Below are 21,533 nucleotides of genomic sequence, written 5' to 3'. Positions count from 1 at the left end.
CTATAATTAACATTTTTCTTAAGAATAAATATTAAAAGGTAAAAATATATTAAAGGTTACAATAAATATCAGAGCCCAAACTATTCAATTCAGTTGCAGTTTATTTTTAGATATAATAATCAAAACTCAAATAAATTGCAAGTAAATTGTACATAAGGCAGGTTTTGCATTAACTTCTAAATCTAATTATAAAATTATTTTTCAATTATTTTCAAAAAAATTTGAAATATGATCATTTACACAGTTACTGTCATAACTTGCTTTCATGACAAATTTATTTAAACATATATTAAATAATTAAGACATTACTGACAGGTAATGAATATATAAACTAATATAGTGTATATATTTAGTGAAATGCTCCCTCTAGAGTTCATTTCTCTAGTGAACTAACATGCTGTGGACACTAAATGACTTGCCTGAAGTAAATGTAATGCTATGTGAGATATTATTCTCAAGCTGTTTTATTGATGTCTTTCTGCAGTTGAAAAACTGGTTGCGAGATTACATGTAAACATATATATATATATGCATAGATTGTTCTTCTTTTGCTCTTTTTCCTGTACTGGTGGTCAGCAAACAGCGTTGCATTACCACGCATGCCCTCTTCTGGATTGGAGTGTGGATCGCCTCTCACTGACTGTATTTGTCATCTGAATGTATACTAAACCCCACTACACCCCTACTATCCACCTTATTTTGCAAAGCAGAAGTATAGGCTATTTTTTGTGGATGTGCAAGACTTCCGATTTACAAAGTGCAGTAAACGGTAAAACTATTTGTTCTACAAACCAGTGTGCTTATAATCATGACAATGCATTAAAATAATTAGGTGAGAAATATTGGTTTGCAATATCAAGCAACATAAAAAGCTAAAAATAATTGGAAGTAAATGACACCGGAAGCCTCGCACATTCAAGTCACGTTCTTACATTATAAATTAGGTAGATCGCAGCTAATGAATCAGAGGTTTTGCACATTTACAGAAAATAGCATACTCCCGCTTTGCAAAATAAGTTGGATAAACTTACTTGTTTTAGACACAATATTGCCAGTGTAATGTGTGTTCAGTTTTTGTTTTCATTGTATTCAGTCCCAGTTTTACCTGTCTCTGTTCCCTAGTTAGTTTCCTTGGTTGTTAATTGGTTCCACACACCCGTTTCTGTTCAATTGATTACCCTCCTGGTGTATTTAAGCCCTGAGTTCTTTCTGTTCGTCATTCGGTCTCGTCAATGTTAACATGTAGCATCCTTGTTTATTCTCCTGTATATTCTGAGTCTCCTGTTCCTCACATGTTGTAAAGCCACACCGATCCATGACAGTCAGTTACTTTGTCTGTTTTAGACAAATAGTTCCAAACAAAGTCAAAGAGCCAGCTGTCTCTGAACACACAATAGAGGTGTTTCATTCCTGAATTACTGAATCAGTGGGTTTAAAGATTCGGTTGAATGAATGATTCAATGATTCACTCATAGTCATAGGAAATTACATTTTAGACACAGTATATTGCCAGTTACTATGTCTGATTTGTTTCACCAATGAAAATCCTAACAAACAAACCCAGACTATTGCACTTCTCCGAATAACATGCAGTAGTGGTGTTTCAGCGTTTTACTCACTCATAAAAATTTGTTGCTATGCTGGCATAACCTTCAGAAAGAACCGCTGAAAAATCCCCACCACTAATGCAATGAGCCACACATTTGCATAACATTGAGGGTACAATTTTTGCACATATTCTGACAGTCCATGATTTGTAATTAAATTAAAATGCTACTTTTGGCCTTTTAGTGTATTATGTTGTTTTCTATGAGACCTGAAAGGAGTATCCTACATTTGATGTGTCACATGTTAGAGTCACAAACAAAAGTTAATCCTTCTGTCACTGTGTGGAAATGTTGAAAGCCTTTTTAAAACACATTTTTGCTTTTCTTTGTTCAAAACTAGATGTCCTCAATAGCTACCCAACAGCACATGCAGAGTCTCTTGTTATTATGAGTGTGAAATATAATAAATTAATTGATTAATCTCATAATAATACATTGATGAATGAATTATAAAGGTTTTTCAAAAAATAAATAAATAATAACATTTGTACATAGTCTGTTTGTTAATATAGCATGTTCGGTGTCTATCCAGAATATCAAAATGTACATAGACTTACACTTTACAGACAAATACCTACGCATACTAATGAGATCACACAGTCAAGCATTCCTGCTCCACCATATAACCCGTGCACCAGTACCACCTCATTTCCTGTGGACAATGATGTCCCTTGCTATGCAAACCCATTCGATTGGTTTGTGTCGGCTCTAGCAGTGATCCGTGAACACTTCCCCTCCCTGGGTCCACAAGAGATGGAATTGGACAGTATGGCAGTTTAAGGTCAAAGTAATTGGTGGCCACAGTACACCAGGTCTGGCCTGCAGATGCAATTCTCTTGTCACCTCAACACAGGCCAGATGAGGTGTTGGAAATCTGACCGTTTTTAACAGGCAGCCAATTTCAGCACAAATACTCTGGATTTACACGACATGCCCAGAAGTATTAGAACTAAGGGTATAACGGTACATGTATTTGTCTCGAACTGTTATGGTACTGACGTCACGGTTTGGTTCTCACAGTCATCATACAGTCGGTCACAGGCGATCCACACTCCAGTCCATAAGGGGGCGCACGCAGTAATGCAATGCTGTTTGCTAACCGCCACAACAGGAAAAAGAGCAGAAGAAGAAGAACAGACGATCTATGCATAGATATGATAGCTTCAATCTCAGCCTTGATCTAACGTGAGTGTAACCGAAAGGGAATTTTCTGTAGTATTTTGAGCAGTGCAGTGCTCTGAATGACACTAACTAGCTCATTTTAGGTGTCTGTTGTCGGGGTAAACACACCAAGATGAATTTAAATTATATTCCAGTCTCAAATCTCTGCAGAGAAGCTGCTTCTGGATCATAAACTAGGACAGATTTAAGGCTGCATGATCATAATTTCACGACACGACTCCCTACAGTTTGCATGTGTTTGTGTTTATGTTAAATGCATGAGTGTAAAGGTAATTTAGCGTTACATGCACTAGTGAATTATTATTTTAATATGGAGCCGCTGAGAATGAATATTGCACTATTCGGTTATGTTTTCTCTGACAGGTGTAATCTATTTTGCAAAAGGAAAGGCGTCCTGGTTTCTGAGGGGCAACTTTCAGCACTGGAAGTGTTCATATTTCAGACAGAAGCGCTGCTTGTGGGAACAGAAGCGCCAACTGCTGCCTTATCAAAGTACCACAAAATCCCAGATGACTCAATCAGGAAATAAGGGAAAGGATCAGAAAAACATTTTCCTGACATGCTTCCATTCCTTCAATTTCATGCTTGAAAACCAAAAATTCCAGAGGAATACAAGAAAAGCTGTTTTCTAAAAATATTGCCAGGATTTTACAAGATTTAAGCATTTGCGTAGCTCAAACAGTAGAGAAAGGTGTTAGCAATGCCAAAGTCATGGGTTTGAGAACGCATTAACTTCTAAATTGTATACCCTGAATGCAATAAAAGTAGCTTTGGATAAAAGCATTTACCAAAATGCATACATGTTAACAGCGATTTCTTAAAATAATATATAATCACTGCATGCTTTGGTTCATTTTCTGAACTGTTTACTTTTAATTCATCTTTAATTTAACTAATGCAATTATCACATGTCTGTCTGTTTTGCACTTTGTTCAGTTTGTCACATGTCCTCCTTTGTTTAGTTTTCCTACCTTTAGTTTGTTGTCATAGTTACTCATTTAATTAGTGTCCTTACTTCAGGTGTGTCTTATTAATTAGTCTTGTTTGCCCCTTTGTTTGACTTGTATATATTCCCTGTGTTCTCCCTCAGTCTCTGCCGGTTCTGGTAGAGTGTTTTTTTCCCTGAGTTTCTCCTGTTATTTGGAAGTAAAGGTCTACCTTCCTGTATTCTACCTCGTCTTGTGAATTTCCATACCACCATTATGTGACAGCAATAGTGTCATAGAAAACAACTTGATTTCTGTGTTTATCCTGACCAGAATTATATAAGGAAATTTTCATAACATTTTCATATCTTGATATTATGAAATTAATCATTTATAATCAACTAATTTATTTGTAATAAATAGCATAACCACACTGTTACAATTACTGCATTACTTTCACAGTAATTTGGACTTCTCTTGTATTTAACTGCACTCTCTGAAATTTACTGTAAAATCTACAGTACTTTACTGTTGATTTCAGTCAAGTTTTTACAATTGTACTGTAAAAAAAGAGCTTGGTTGTACTGTGAGTTTACAGTATTGGAAAACAAAAATGACTGTAAATAAACAATATCATATTGTATTTCTATAGTGCATATGTACTATGAAGGTACCCAGCATGCAATGCAGCATGAATAGATTATCTGTGCTGCTGAACTTATTTTTGGTTCACTTTTAGCAGTTTGTGTTGTTGGTTTACTTTGCAATCTTCAGAGTTTTTTTTTTAATTATTATTATTATTGCTGTGTTTTGTAGTTTTGATGTATTGATGTCTGTTCATCATTAGGTGATGCTTATAAGAAAAAAAGTCTTGTGTTGCAAGATGATGTCACACCTTTCAAAGATAAATCTCAGCAGTTTCTATTGTGAAATATCCATCTACAGTTATGAATTTGAAATAACATATTGGAAAATCTTAATGCTAAAATAACACTCAAACGTAAGCATTATATTCATGCTAAGAATAGTTTGACTAACTTAAAATCATCCCATTAGCTTATTTTATATTCTAGCTTGTCATCATTTAAACAAATGTTTTCATTTGTCACTTCTGACTTGGCTAGATTACAAATTTGAAAATGAATATACAAGGTCCATGATCCCAAGCAAACGAACACTGATCATCATAATGGTGACTTCAAAACAATTAAAGTACTAAACAATATAATTTCTTACAGTGGCATGGTTAAAGACCACTTTATCATATGAATTCATAGCAAAATAAGCATCATTTTGCTGTTGATTCACTGTAAATGACCCATCATGCATTAATTTCACTGTAAATGTCTGACTACAGTAATTTATTGTAAAATAATACTCTTTAATTTTGTAATTTCCAAAATCTGTGAAAGTACAACAACTACTTGGCAGGAGTATGCTAAAAATTCTGACTATTTTTAATTAAATTGTGATGAAAACTCATCATTTAGTCCAGCCAGTCAAAGCACAGTTTGGTCAGCATGTTAACATCCATATTTGTCTTCGCAATATTAACAGCATATTGGAGATCATTGATATCTGGAGGTGCCTCTCACAATCATATTTATGTAACCTATTCCAAGACATTTGCTCAAAGACCCAAACACAGAGCATCCAAGCAAACCAGCGAGGGTTCAGTTAATGTTATGTGAAGAATTACGCATGTATCCGTTCAATACAAGACAGAACACTGATTATCAGACAAATGCTTCATAGTAAGAATAAACTTACTTGCCCCCACCAGAAACATTTCACTACCGAAGAGCAACAGTCCGACTGAGTTAAGAAGGACAAGAATGCGAGCCATATCTCCACAAATGTCAAAGAATCCAAATGGATGTAATTATCTTCTTTTGCTTCTAAACAGCTTTGTTTATAGCAACATTATGAGTGATTATGAGTTCATCCAAATAAACTCATCTTAAATAAAGTACAGCAAAAATCTCACGATGGACATCTTGTTCAAACACGTCAAAACACGTGCCGGAACGTCCATGTCAGCCGCAGGTTTAATATTGACTTTCCATCGACTTCCAAAATGCTTCCTTCTCACTCCAGGTTCATGCTCGACTCCTCCGACACCGCAGGTTGTGAGGGAGCGTCAAGTTCAATCTCAGTGTCGGAGGTGTTCAGATCCTACCGCTCGTGCATATCAGTGCTGGTGTTGAGCGAGCGCGCGGCGATCAGCACCACGGTCAGCTCCAGCGCCGGTGCGCGCGAACGCGAGGCAGAGCGACAGCAGATATATTCATTTATGAATGTGCGCGCATCAAGACGATGCGGAGATCCCAGTGTTGCTTCATTCCTCAATGAGTTCCCTCATTCATTACAAAGACGTAACCAAGCACTGACATAGATGAGGTATGTTCGTTTTTCCTCCATGAAAATGTTTTTAGGCAGCCGAAAAACATAATTTGTTTTGGGGGGTAAGTTTGAGAAAATATGCTAATTGTTGCAAAATTTCATCACTGTTGTATGCTTAGTGCTCGAATTGAATCAAATCTCATTGGTGGTCCCCACCTTTTTTTTTTTTTTTTTTTTTTGGTATTTGATCATATGCATTTTACATAATCACATTTTCAGTCCAGGCAATGCTATATATAAAAGCTACTATACTCGATTTAGAAGGTGACAAAGCAACAGACCCATGGCAAAAGAAGCAGATTTGGCACTATTTGTCTTTTTTTAACTGTTTTTATGGTTGTTTCCATAATTGATTCAGCAAATATTACTGTGAAGCTGCTTTGACACAATCTGTATTGTATAAAGCAATATAGAAATAAAGATAACTTGATTTGGCACTTGAAGAGCCGCAAAAAGTCAGATATAGCAGTGGCACAGTAATGATTTCATAATGTCTCAGAAAGCAGTGATAAAGGAGCAGTCGGTAACTTCAAAAGGTCCTTGTATAATTTTTTCATTACTTTATCCTCATTTACAAGTGAAAATGTCACAATTCCAGCCTTGCTGAGCAATGGTGCCAACCGTCCCTTTGCGCCACCTAGTGGTCATTTCGCGAATGAGTTTCACATTTAAAGGGATAGTTCACCCAAAAATGAAAATTTGATGTTTATCTGCTTACCCCCAGTGCATCCAAGATGTAGATGACTTTTTTTCTTCAGTCGAACGCAAATTATGATTTTTAACTGCAACCGCTGCCGTCTGTCAGTCAAATAATAGCAGTGGATGGGAACTTCAACTATAACAGTAAATGAAACTTGCTTAGACAAATCAAAATTAAAACCTGCGGCTCGTGACGACACATTAATGTCCTAAGACACGAAATGATCGGTTTGTGCGAGAAACCGAACATTATTTATATAATTTTTACCTCTAATACACCACTATGTCCAACTTCGTTCAGCTTCCTGTTAGTGAGGTCAAAAAACGCGTTCTGAAGAAGGAAGTGATGTCTCGCCCATATACTTCAATGAGCGCGAGACATCACTGCCGCTGTCAGAGCGCGATCAGACCTCACTAACCGGAAGCTGAACGAAGTTGGACATAGTGGTGTATTAGAGATAAAAATTATATAAATACTGTTTGGTTTCTCACACAAACCGATCGTTTCGTGTCTTAGGACATTAATGTGTCGTCACGAGCCGCAGGGTTTAATTTTGATTTGTCTATGGAAGTTTTTTCGACTATTATCGTTCAAGTTCCCAATCCACTGCTATTATTTGACTGACAGACGGCAGTGGTTGCAGTTAAAATCATAATTTGCGTTCGACTGAAGATAAAAAAGTCCTCTACATCTTGGATGCACTGGGGGTAAGCAGATAAACATCAAATTTTCATTTTTGGGTGAACTATCCCTTTAAATGGCTTGAATTTCCGTGGCGGTAATACCGTTTTTGTTTTTTCAGAATTTTTGTTCACAACATAAGTCAGTTGTGATGACTTTGCAACAATTATAAAATGTGAAAAATAGTAATAATGAAAAATCGCAGTCCACTAGTTTCTATGGCTTTGTTAAAAAAAAAAAAATGCTGAAATCCGACCTGAATGATGACAACACAGAATAAAATACTATCACTAGTGATCATCAAATCCTTTTACACACTTTGTGTTTAAGTATTCCACTTTTTTCACAAAACCTTTGCTCTCTAGAAACCCAATCAGTTTGGGTTAAAATTCTTTAAAAGGCTTATAAACACTGAATTATTACCAACATATGAAATTAAATTAAGGACATGCATTAGAAAAATTGGGAATGTTGGACAATAAATATATGAATATAACAGCTTGATTTTGCAGTGTTGTCTAATGTCCGTTAAAGTGTCCAAAAGTGTGAATTATGGGATAACGGACACAGCAATGCATCATGTACTATAAGATCATTATGTTTGTAGTGTGATCCATTAAAACGTACAATATTTCAATTCAGACCTAAATTTTATTACTATTACTCCACTAGGTCTGAAATATAGCCTATTGTTCACTGCAAACATGATAATCTTAAATTTATCATTAACTAACTATTAATAAATGTGTAAAGATGCATAAAATGGAAAAACTCAATAAAGTAGGCTAACTACGTTAGATGGATGAATGTTTGGATTCCACAACTGGTAAAATTAAACATATATAAGACAATACAACATTTACTGTAGGATCATACAATTTACTGGTGACTTAATTTAAAAAACTGTTCTATTGCGCTTCTGATTTGGTTGTGAAATTTGCCGATTTTGGGTGCGTAAGATGTGAAGGATTCAATGGTCCAGTTGGTATTTTCAGCCCATAATGGCGGCCGCGCGACCGGAGCGCCATCTAGTGGCTGTTGCCCAGAGTGTCGCCTCTTGGGTTCTACACTCTTTGAGTCAGGTCAACTTTATGGTAATGAGCTATGACGCGGCTCAGCGGCAACCAATCGGAATGTAGAGTTCCTCCGCTTGAGAGGATTCCAGAGAACACAGTGGTGTAAACTTTGGTTCTGACCAAACATTAGTTCCCAAGCAAAATGGAGAACAGGTGGATAGTTGTCGTGGCGGGTTTCCCGATTATATACGATATGTACCTGTTTGCGTACAAGGACCAAGGTGTCTGACATTGTTTGCATGCTATATATTTTATATTGCTTTATATTTTAAAGAACAAGCCTAAAAACAGACTTCAGTCACAAGAATGATTGTAATAGTTAACAAAATTTCACTGTGTGAATTTACTCAGATTTTTCACTGTTACCTTTAAAAAAATAAAAAATATCTGTTCTAACTCTTTGTTTTTTACTTCTTATGGGGGTGCTGGATTTTACAGACATGTCTTGGAGTGTGCACTTCACTGAACTTCTGTAAAGTATCTGAAAATGCAAATTAAGAGGCCTCTGGTGCTTTGACCTTCACAAAATCTTTGCAATAAAGTTGAAAATTCAGTATGTTAAATCACCAGTATGGTAAACCCTTAGGGTGTCAAAGATATGTAGGAATATTTTAGAATTATAAAACATGCTCATGTTGAAAATCACCTGCAGTTACGATTTACTGAATATGCTCCACTCCTATAAAATTATACAGGACAATGCCCGCTTTTTGATCTTTATACTGTATTACACATCAAATCAATTTGGTCTAAAAGTGTAAGGAATAGTGTCAGTAAACTGATGACTGTGACTATTAAGCAACTTTGCCAAGCTGTTATGTATACTTTGACTCCGGTTTGAACAATGTAAGGCTGAACACCGTTACTGACAATCCTCATTTTGGCTGCGTGAGATTCTCCAGCTTTGTTGTTGTTGAGCTGTTAAAGCTCCGCCCTCTTCTGGAAAGGGGGCGGGATCAGCAGCTCATTTGCATTTAAAGGGACACACACAAAAACGGTGTGTTTTTGCTCACACCCAAATAGGGGCAAATTTGACAAGCTCTAATAAATGATCTGTGGGGGATTTTGAGCTGAAACTTCACACACACATTCTGGGGACACCAGAGACTTATCTTGTAAAAGGGGCATTATAGGTCCCCTTTAAATTCTGTGCGAAGGCTAAAAATTCCAGACAGACCCAAAGATTTATCTTGAGTTCAAATATGGCTGTATATGGTGCAATGGTAGAATCTAACTTAGCGTAGTCAGTTTAATGCAATATGCCTCATTAACAGCTTCTCCTATTTTCTCCTAGCTTATACAGATACTTTTTAAGAGCAGCAGTATTATGATTTTGCCAAAAAATAAAATAAGTCACACAAAAGTTATGTATTTGGAAAAATGATTCAATCACAAAACATGCTTTACAAATTTAGACGTGCATTGCTAATTCTTGCTTTTACAAATTTATCACAAGGTGGTGCTATTCAGTAAGCTACAATTGCAACATTTTGCTCTGATTTGAATGCACAGTCCTCACATTAAGTGAGCTTAGAGCTAATTTTGTCAGACTGCGTTGAGATTATTCTAAGTATAGTTTAAAATGTTCTGCTGTGCTTTTAAAGACAGACTCCTTAAATGGAGTGAAGGTCTTTAATGTCCTTTAGACACCTGTGGAGCTGAAAAAGACTGTAATCATAGCATGGGTAAGTAATTTGTCTCTTTTCAAAGGCACAGCAGGGGATACATTTCAAACCCTACACAGTTCTTTTGATTCATTTATTTTCCACAGGCTCTTAGAAATATGCTTTACATGTACCAGAAAAGAGTACAGAATGATTTGGATGATTGAGGTAATAATAGAAGTAAGAGAAAGAGAAGCTGATTTTCTATGCTGTTGTGAAGACAGCACCTTTCATCTGGCATTACTTCAAAAGACAGAAATTCATTAGTAAATGCATAATTGGATGACTTTCTGCATTTGAAATGGACTCACCTAAAAGTTGGATTGGATGTGTGTCTCCAACATATTTACAAGCCTGAGTATTATGTAAATGAGGGTAAATATATCAACAAGGACCAATTATTTAAGCAGTACTGTATGCTGTTTTTGTTTTATTCAGAAATCATAAGTGCTTTGTGGAGAGAATAATAAAGCTACACTGTTTACTGGAGTTTATTTGAGCTACAAATTATAGTGAATAAAAAAATAGCTTTTTCAATAGTATGATAAAGTGAGATTCCATTCAGGTTTGTCTAGAAACTTTTATCCCACTCAATGCAAATAATTCATTATCTTTGCACTTTAAGCCGGAGGGAATATAACTCATCATTATGAATTATTATTATAGCAAAGTAAAGTGCATTACAGTCGGATTTTCTTTAAGGCTGTGGGATGTAGAACTGGAGATGAATGTATGTACATTCAAAGAAAAGCTTTGGAAATGTTATTTAAAAGTTGGTTTCGGTTAAAATTAAATAGTTTCCAAAATCAATAGAATAGTGAATGAAATAGCTGAGGAAGTAAATGCTTCACAGCCGTCGTCTCTATCTGTTTGGTAAACATAAAAGAATAAGCACGTACAACTATTGATTTCTGCTGCAACAGGCTCTCTGGAGCTTTCTAATTGTTTCTGTGAGAGGGAGAGAAAGAGCCCATGGTCAATTCCATCTTCGGAAAGGACAGAATTCTAGGTCACAGAAACATTAATATTTATGCCGAGGATGTTTCTCCTATAGATTGATATTAATCAGCCACTGTCCTGACGCTGCAATAGTTTACGCTCCAGGGATCTGCATTGTTGCCAAAGGTCTCTCAGTTGAATTGAGTTACAAAATGAAAACTTCTCTGTAAAATTCTTACTTGACTACAATTAATTTAATAGAAAGGAATGAAATTATTGAACAGGTATCTACAAAAATAGATGGGGAATAGGACACATTGCAGGCCAGATTTGAACCTGCATCATCCGCGTGAGCACCATTCATGTCAGAACATCTCGTGAGTTTTAAAGTCAACAAACATTTTACTTCTGTTCCCTTACAAAAAAAGAAGTTAATTCAAGTGTGCTATTGGTATACTTCTTTTAACTTTAAAATAAGAAAGTATACTGTCAGTCTATTTTTGATGTACTTCTCATAAATATACTTCAAATTACACTTAAGTGTACTTGATTTATACTGACATAAAGTCTAATATATTTGGCCTATACTTATACTCAAGGCATACGTGGCTTGTAGTTGAGTTTACTCTGAGTTGCCTTCTAAATACTTTTTTCACAGTGTTACATACTGTCTTATAAACTTGCATGTTTTGGCATCCAATACAATAGATTTGTATGAAAATATTGCTTTATAAAGAAAACAGATATGTTCATAATTCTGAGTATGTGATTTTTTTGTGTAGTCCACTGGTAGTGTACATAGGAATTTACTTCAAAACTACTTTACTCCTTCCCTGCCATTGACTGAATTTTCCCAACAATATTCTGGTTATCCGTGTTTTCACTGTTACACGTTAGGGGGCGCTATTATGCTTCTTCTAGTACAGAATCTCTGGATCAAAACACAGGTGAAGAAGAAGCAGAAACAAGCAATGTAAGCATTGCTTATGTGTGTGTAATCTAACACAATGGTTAAACAGTATATAAATCAAAACTGTCAAACATTACCGAAGGAAATATCAACCCAGGAAGAGGTGACTGTGCAAGCTTTAGGGGTATTGATGGATGTGATCTCTTTCTGTTCCATGCACATTCCCAAATTTCTATATATCCTAATTATTGTTGATGTATTTCATTTTTCCAGGAGCTCATTGCTTCTACATTAAAATTAAATGCTAACAGTATTTGTAAATTAATTGCACAAATTATTACATTATTTGCTAACTGCATTCTTCTAATATTGACATGCATTCTCTGTAAAGCTGCTTTGAAACAATATGTATTGTGAAAAGCGCTATACAAATAAATGTGAATTGAATTGAATTGTTATTGTTCTGAATCTGATCTGCTCAGCTTTTTGTTCAAAATGTTTATTTTACCCACATTCAAGTTTTGATTAAAGAAAATATTCCATGACTCTAAAATAAAGCTGGATATTCATACAACAAAATATTCTGATGGGGGCCATGAAAATTTTGTGAAAATAAAAAAAGAAAAATATGCTGGTGCTGGGTGACAACTTAAAAAAATGATTTCCCACTGGTGAGTACAGTTAAAGGTATAAAGTACAGTTAAAGGTATATTTCAAATGTAAAAATGATATAAATTGGAACTTAGTAGTATACTTAAAGTGCAAAAATAATAAGTATGATATTAAGTTCACTTAAAGAAAACCATCTATACTTGCAGTATAGAACTACTAAAAACTAGTAGTTTACTCACAGTTTACTTGAAAGTGTACTTTCATAAACTGAAAAAGTGCTTTTTTAATTTAAAAGATATATTTTAGGGTTATCTAACATATTTCAGAGTGAAAGAGAATTTTTTTTTTAATTGAGCAAAAAAATAAGAGTGAATTGTCAAAAATAAGATCTTAAATGTGCACTAAGAAATTAAACTGGGTCATTTTTGACCTATAATGTCTCTTTCACAAGATGTAATATAAGTCTCTGGTGTCTCCAGAATGTGTGTGTGAAGTTTCAGCTCAAAATCCCCCACAGATCATTTATTATAGCTTGTCAAATTTGCCCCTATTTGGGTGTGAGCAAAAACACGCCGTTTTTGTGTGTGTCCCTTTAAATGCAAATGAGCTGCTGCTCCCGCCCCCTTTCCAGAAGAGGGCGGGGCTTTAACAGCTCAACAACAACAAAACTGGAGAATCTCCCGCAGACAAAATGAGGATTGTCAGTAACGGTGTTCAGCCTTACATTGTTCAAACCGGAGTCGACACTGATGGAGAGACTCAGGAAGAAGTTACAACTTTTAGACGTTTCTGAATGGTTAGTTGATAAATTGATGTAGTTGCTGTGGAGTTGATTTAACTCATCCACTAGCATTATGTTCATGTCCACTATGTTCATCTTTTGTGTTGAATTGATCCTCGTTTGTGAAGCAGTCCGGCTTAAAGGTGCCCTCGAATCAAAAATTGAATTTATCTCGGCATAGTTGAATAACAAGAGTTCAGTACATGGAAATGACATACAGAGAGTCTCAAACTCCATTGTTTCCTCCTTCTTATATAAATCTCATTTGTTTAAAAGACCTCCGAAAAACAGGCGAATCTCAACATAACACTGACTGTTACGTAACAGTCGGGATCATTAATATGTACGCCCCCAATATTTGCATATGCCAGCTCATGTTCAAGCATTAGACAAGGGCAGCCAGTATTAATGTCTGGATCTGTGCACAGCTGAATCATCAGACTAGGTAAGCAAGCAAGAACAATAGTGAAAAATGGCAGATGGAGCAATAATAACTGACATGATCCATGATATCATATTTTTAGTGATATTTGTAAATTGTCTTTCTAAATGTTTAGTTAGCATGTTGCTAATGTACTGTTACATGTGGTTAAAGTTACCATCGTTTCTTACTGTATTCACGGAGACAAGAGCTGTCATTATTTTCATTATTAAACACTTGCAGTCTGTATAATTCATAAACACAAATTCATTCTTTATAAATCTCTCCAACAGTGTGTAATGTTAGCTTTAGCCACGGAGCACCATCAAACTCATTCAGAATCAAATGTAAACATCCAAATAAATACTGTACTCACATGATCCAATGCATATGACGAACATCTTGTAAAGATCCATTTGAGGGTTATATTAGCTGTGTGAACTTTGTAAATGCACTGTATTATCGTCAAGAGCTATAGGCTACACAAATCCGCCGCGAACTCTATGGGCGCCGCCATCTTGCCTGCCGCCATTACTGCGTGCCTGCGAAGTGTGACGGTGTGACACTTGCCGGTGCCCTTTAATGACATTTCAATGAAAAGCGCATCCTGCTCATTAAAGAAAATGTCTGGTGAAAGGGAGCATTGGGTAGGCTAGATGATGTCAGGCAGTGGCCAAAACTTACCGATAAAGGTAATTTATTGACAACATAATGTAATAATGTAAAAATGTAATGTAATTAAGAAGTGTATTAATTGATGACAACAATAAAACCGAACGCTGTAATCACTAGCTGTGTTGCTAATATGTTCAAAAGCTTCACGAGTTTCAAATAATTATTAGGCCATCCTTAAAAATATTCTTGTTTGCCATAACCCGACCGACCCAATTAGTTATTTTTCCCCCTTTTAGTCCGACTGACTTGCCGATTGTAATTGCGTAAAGACCCACGGATTTTTTCTTTTTACTCTTCAAACAGCTAATAAAAATGCAATAAAATGTGAGACACACGCAATTGACGCTTTTCACACGCTTTCACGCCACATATCCATTTTCTCACGCACAAAAAAATCGCGAAGAGGACCGAGAGACCGACAGACAGAGCAGGTTACTTATGATTAATTATGATTATGGAAAATCCCAGCTCTCAGATTCTGTCAATTTTAATTCGAAATTCAAACAATAAATACCGTTTTGGTGCTTGTAAATGTGACCTGCTAGAAAAACAGATTAAAAAATATTACAACATCGGACAACGTATAATGTTATGTTCTTGTAAACATGTTTTTCAAAATGGATTTATGTATTCACACTTACCTTCGTCTGAGGTAAATCTCTCAGAAATGACCAAATGCTGTCTAGCAGTCACTCACACAGAACCTGTTTTGGCTGATATGTGTACTGTATTACATCTTTATTTATATTTTTACTTATATCATTAAATAAAATTGTTATTATAATAAAAAATACATTATATTTAAATTGTTATTTTTAAATATTACTGCAAGCTGATAGGGCTCTCTGTATGTTTACAGCATTAAGTTAGGTGTGTTGTTTTTTTCTTGAGAAAAATTAATGCCTACCTTGTGTAGCCTACCTAATATTTATCCAAATGAGTCAATATTAAATCAAATCACATTAATAATTAAATAATAATAATTGAATTAAAATAATAAAAAAGTGTAGCTTACCAGAAATTGTAGCCTACCATGTAAACATTGTAACATGTCACTAAACCTAATAAAATTCAGCTTAGTTACTAAAATGTTTTGACAATCACAATACACTTATTGTGATGCAATAATAAAAATATTTACATTTTTTACGACCTACCGACCATTTTTTTTGGCTGTTACGGCAAACCAAAATATTTTTAAGGATGGCCTTAGCCACGACCAGTTGTAGCAATAAAATACATGTTCTTACAGGTATTCAAGATTATTTTATTAATCATCTGGCATGTGATGAGCATCTCGGTTATGTTTCATCCACTTTTGACGCACATCTTGGTCCTCCACTCAATCCGTATGGCCGTGGGCAGTCAATGTGCAACAAAGGTTTGTGGATTACACAGACGGTTTTATTCCAGGCCTGTAGTTTTGTGCTGTTGTTAAAACAACCAACCACACAACACGCTCTTCCCGGCATCACTGGACAGCATACGAACTAAAAAAACTATATAGCTAACATCTACTACATCTACTTCTGCTACAAGGCACGCAGTAATGGCGGCGCTGCTTTACTTCCGTGTTTCGCCGGATTTGTCTATATAGAGGGAGCGCAAGATTTAAAGGGGCCACAGCCTGAATCAGCGCATAGTTAATGATGCCCCAAAATAGGCAGTTAAAAAAAATATTTAAAAAAAACTATGGGGTATTTTGAGCTGAAACTTCACAGACACATTCAGGGGACACCTTAGACTAATATACATATTTTAAAAACTGGTTCTAGGGCACCTTTAAAATGACGGTATGTCAACAACACAACAACTCTTCCTCTTCTCTAAAGCAGCCCAACATGGCTTCGCCCCCTTTGTTGTGTGTTTATGTCAATTTTAGGGTTTGTGATGTCACTAACCCAGGAAGAAGCTTGTTGTAGTCCCTACCAGCCGTTTGTTGTTGTCCTCTGTAAAAGAATATATCTCCTTTTGCATTGAACTTTGAGCATCGTAACTTTGCAGATGTTGTTTATGATCAAACAGCATAAAACTAAACTTAAAAAAGTGAAATTATAATCGAGGACTCCTTTAAAAACTTCTGAGCTTCAATTTAAATATGCATTCATTCTAAACATTGCTCTGGTGTGTGGGGTTTTCCCCCATTTCTCTGGAGGCCAAAATAATGAAGTGAATTTACAAGATTTGGTATTCAGGAAATAACATGCTACTTTTAAAAAAAGGTACTTTCACTGTATTAAAAAACAAAGGCAGCGTTTGGTCAGTTTAGTCACGTTTTTAAGAGGAGAATACCCAACTGCATCCATCTATAGACTGGAACAATGAATCCGAATTTATTCCTCTTTATTTCCTTACTGTTTTGTATTCATTTCACTCTCTTTCCACTGATGGTGAGTATAGGAGGGTGGGATGGAGTGACTGTGAGGAGAATATTTTGGACTTCGATTGGGGTGCATAAATGAAACAAAGAACAGCAAAGTCAACCTAAGGACAGACATCAAATGCCTCTCACAAAAGACCCTTCTGGGTGTTCTGCTACAGTCGCCGTTCATTTGTGTGAAACATGTCTGTCAGAATCTTTTTGTTTTGTTGTTCTCAATGGCCTCGAATGCACTGCATGTTAGTGATTTAGACACTGGTATATAGAGACATGACACGAGAGTATTTCTGTTGGAAGGCAGAATGACTGCAGAGAAGTCAGAGGTCCTGAAGTGATCTTTATCAGAACAGGCAAAAAATTGTGAAGCAAAATGTTGACTCAGGTTCACAGGAAAACCACAAGCCTTGAGCTACTGGTGTTTGATACAGAGATAATAAAGGGATAGTTCACCTTAAAATAAAAATACTCACCCTCAGTAGCTCCAAAATCGTATGATGTTTTGAATAACAAGCTGTTGTTGCTGTTAATGGGTCACTGATGAATAAGGTTTGTAAAAAACGTGTAAAAAAAACATATTGGAGATATAATGAATTTTGAAGTTTTATTAAGTGTTAACAATGAGATTATGTGGATTTTATAATCAATTAACACTGCTTTTGTCATTTTATTTTTACAAGATGGACAAAATTTGTCACCAAAAAAGTTTAACCAAAATTTCAGTTTTACCAAATGACACTTTTGGTTATACCGAATGACGATATTTTCAAACAATGCTTACAGGTTGACATCTAACATTTTATATTTAGTACAAGTTTTTAAAATATAACAACATTTTCCATGTTTTATTGCGGTTGTGCCCAATGAGCTGATGTTTCAGGACATGCGTATGAACAAGTGAAAACATGAATTTTTCAAATAGTTATGAGAGAGTTAGTTACTTTGCTTCATGACCATGTGGTCCTTTGCAGGTGTGTGAATGATGTCACATCCTGTCACATGATACTGACTGCATGACTTGATCCAAAATGGTCCCTTTATATTGGTTACTCCGAATGACATCAATGAAATTAATTTTTCCAGACATTCTTTCTGATAACAAAGCAACGACTTCTACACATAATTTTAATACAATGTTGCACTATGTTGATATATGATGATATAAAATAATGCCAGAATAAAAAATATATACATTTATTACATTTTAAGATATTTTAATCACAAATGAAATGGCTGTATTGGCCTTTGGACGGTTAAACCGAATGACCTTTTGACACTTCAAAATCTTTAAAATACCTTTATATGTGCAAAAACTAATTAAAACCTTTTGGGTTCAGTAAAAGAGATCTAGTTGTACTACCTTACATACTTTGGATGTCACATCTTTGTTTTTTATTATTATTAAGGCCTTAAAAAAAAAAAACGGCCATCACGTCATTGACCCTAATACAGTTATAATTAATCAGGACTGGAGATTTCAAGCTTCAAAAACATGTAAAAGTTCCATAAAAGTGTCATAAAATTGGTCCATGATGTGTTAGTCTTCTAAAATGATACATTTGTGTGACAAACAGAAGATGAAAACTTGACCCTTCCCAACACTTCATGAGTTCAAGAGAGAAGTAACAATGTTTGATCCATTTCACAAAACCATTCTGAACGATTTGTGCACGAATCAGACTCTCAAGAACAACTCAGTGATTCAATAAACAATTGTGAAGATTATCAGTGAATAACATATTATTATGAAACCAATGTCCCTGAGAATACATATTGTTATATAGATATAGAGTAATGAAGTCTGAGTGAAACAGCAAATTAAAGAGCTGACTGTTAGTTATGCCTCAGACAGTGTGTGTCAGTATCCAATTAAAAGATATTGAGGCTCACTGTCTGGCAGATGATTTATCAAGCATGTTTCAAAAGAAAAGTGCAGCGTTTGACCGGAGGTATAATTTATTATGTCAAATAAGCTGGAACATTATCAGAGGCTACAGATGTTCAATGCTAGAAGTCACACAAAACCACTCTTGTGCTTGACTGCCCCCTGCTGGAAATGTCTGAGAGACACCGAACGAGGAAACCTGTAGGTGCATCAACCTATTATGTTATTATAACCTCAAATCAAGCTATTATATCTTCTCTAGACTTCAAAAACATCCAAATCCAAGATCTCTAATGATTATACTTTCAGTAAAAGCTTTCAAACTATGAGCAGTAAAATCAGCACATCTTCAGGATGCCAGTCTGAAAGGCCTGTATAGCCTTCAAACCAATTCAGTATCATTGAGATACTATTCGTTTTTTCATATTTCAGCACGGCTGGACAGCAACCTATAATGAAATGATCTTCACAATAGGTAATGCGTTACAATGAACTCTGTTAGAGAGATAGATATGGCAATAAAATACCTCACCTGTTGAGTAATAAAAACGCCGTCTCCATGTCACTTTTTCATTTCAAAATCCCTCAGTTCTCGCCATCTTTGAAAAGCCAAGCCAATGTTTATCGAGGTTCAAGATTGTGCTCTGTCAACCTTTCTCACTCGTTGTGACATCTAACCTCTATCGCTCACACCAGACACACGTCAAATAGTGATGAGACACACACAGGTGAGTGACATATACGCTATTACCCGCGAAAACCATCACGTCAGGTCTAAAATATAAACACTTATAACAGGCGAATATGATTGACTCATTTAGTGTACCTTTAATTTTTATGTTTTTTAACCCTCCTTCAAACTTTTTAAATAGATTTTTAAAAACTTGTCAAGTCATTTATTTTACTACATTTTCAAAACATATTCAAAGCAGGGTGAATGTCTCAGCGCACTTTAAATCTGTATTGCAAATGAAATCATTTGTACCTGATCTTTGCTAAAAGTGTCACTTATAATCAAATGGATTTTACAACTTTACCATATTTAGGCTATATAGGGATGGCATAATTCTCAATATAACATTGAGCCGTTCGGTACGATTTCCACTTTAGCTGTCACACTGTCCAGTAAAATGGAGAAGGGCATTAAACGTTTCAACTTTGAGGGTGAGTATTATGCTATCGTCTGCTAGCAAATCTAGCTAATAATGCTGGATAATGCCAATTTGACCGATCTGATCAGCACTTAAATAGAGTTTAAAGGGTTAGTTCACCCAAAAATAATGTCATTAATTACTCACAATCATGCCGTTCCACACCTGTAAGACCTTCGTTCATCTTCAGAACACAAATTAATGTACTAAAAACATATTTAAATCAGTTCATGTGACTACAGTGGTTCAATATTAATATTATAAAGCCACGAGAATATTTTTTGTGCACCAAAAAAAACAAAAACGACTTTTCAACAATATCTAGTGATGGCCGATTTCAAAACACTGCTTCAGAGCATTATGAATCTTTTGAGTCAAATCAGTGATTCGGATCGTGTATCAAACTGTCAAACTGCTGAAATCACGTGACTTTGGCGCTCTAAACCGTTGATTTGATTCGTAAAGCTCCGAAGCTTCAAGAAGCAGTGTTATGAAATCAGCCATCAATAGATATTGTTAAAAAGTTGTTATTTTGTTTTCTGGTGCACAAAAAATATTCTCGTTGCTTTATAATATTAATATTGAACCACTGTACTCACATGAACTGATTTAAATATGTTTTTAGTACATTAATGGATCTTGAGAGAAGAAATGTCATTGCTGGCTATGCAGGCCTCACTGAGCCATCAGATTTCATCAAAAATATCTTACTTTGTGTTCTGAAGATTAACGAAGGTCTTACGGGTGTGGAACGACATGAGGGTGAGTAATTAATGACATTTTCATTTTTGGGTGAACTAACCCTTTAACTTTAATAGCCATTACCTCAATGAAACAGTGGTTCATACATTTGTCACGTGACATGACAGACTTGACGTCTTGTATACAGAAATTAGTATAATTTCCAATCTTCCATACAAACAAGTGTTAGTTAGTTTTTTTACTCTTACAGTTACATGATGTGTTCTTACAATTTATAAATTTGTGAGCTGCCAGTGTTAATTTATATATATATATATATATATATATATATATATATATATATATATATATATATATATATATATATACATATATATACATATTCATATACATATATATATATATATATATATATTATAGGCCTAAAATACACTAGGAAACTGTAATTTTTTATATTTAATTTTTCTTTTTTTGCTTTTAAGTAAAATAAAGAAAACATTTTTTTTTTTTTTTTTTCTGGAGACCTAAAGATTCAATATCAGACAGTTTGCTTCTGCCAGGAAATAATGTTGAGTAAATGGAACCATAAAGTGATTTTGCAGCCTGATGGAACATGGCCAGACTGGATCTTTAATTTAAAGAGGTGCTCATTGTATATTTTTCGGGGAAAACCTTTTCTGTAATCTTTATAATGGGTTGAAGTTTTTGCAGATAAGCAATTTGTGATGATGCATTAGAATAATTGGTCTTCCGTACGTAAATCACACTGCTTATGGGAGCCAGCCAACACAGAGAGACTGCTGACTCCAAGTCTAACCCTCCTATTGGTCTAATTTAAAAA

General features: G+C 35.2%; 1 protein-coding gene across 1 annotated transcript in view; it reads right to left on the bottom strand.

The window, feature by feature from the left end:
* Positions 1 to 5,561, bottom strand: part of fndc4a (fibronectin type III domain containing 4a) — a 44,272-nt gene extending 38,711 nt beyond the window's left edge. The window contains exon 1 of the mRNA XM_067383503.1: positions 5,486 to 5,561. Within this exon, the coding sequence (XP_067239604.1) occupies positions 5,486 to 5,561 (76 nt within the window). The remainder of the gene's footprint in view (positions 1 to 5,485) is intronic.
* Positions 5,562 to 21,533: the final 15,972 nt, after the last annotated feature.

Source organism: Chanodichthys erythropterus, chromosome 4 (assembly GCF_024489055.1).
Source record: "Chanodichthys erythropterus isolate Z2021 chromosome 4, ASM2448905v1, whole genome shotgun sequence".
In the NCBI taxonomy this organism is placed as follows: domain Eukaryota; kingdom Metazoa; phylum Chordata; class Actinopteri; order Cypriniformes; family Xenocyprididae; genus Chanodichthys; species Chanodichthys erythropterus.
Note: the sequence above shows the minus strand (reverse complement) of the source record. Positions and strands in the feature narration are given on the sequence as shown.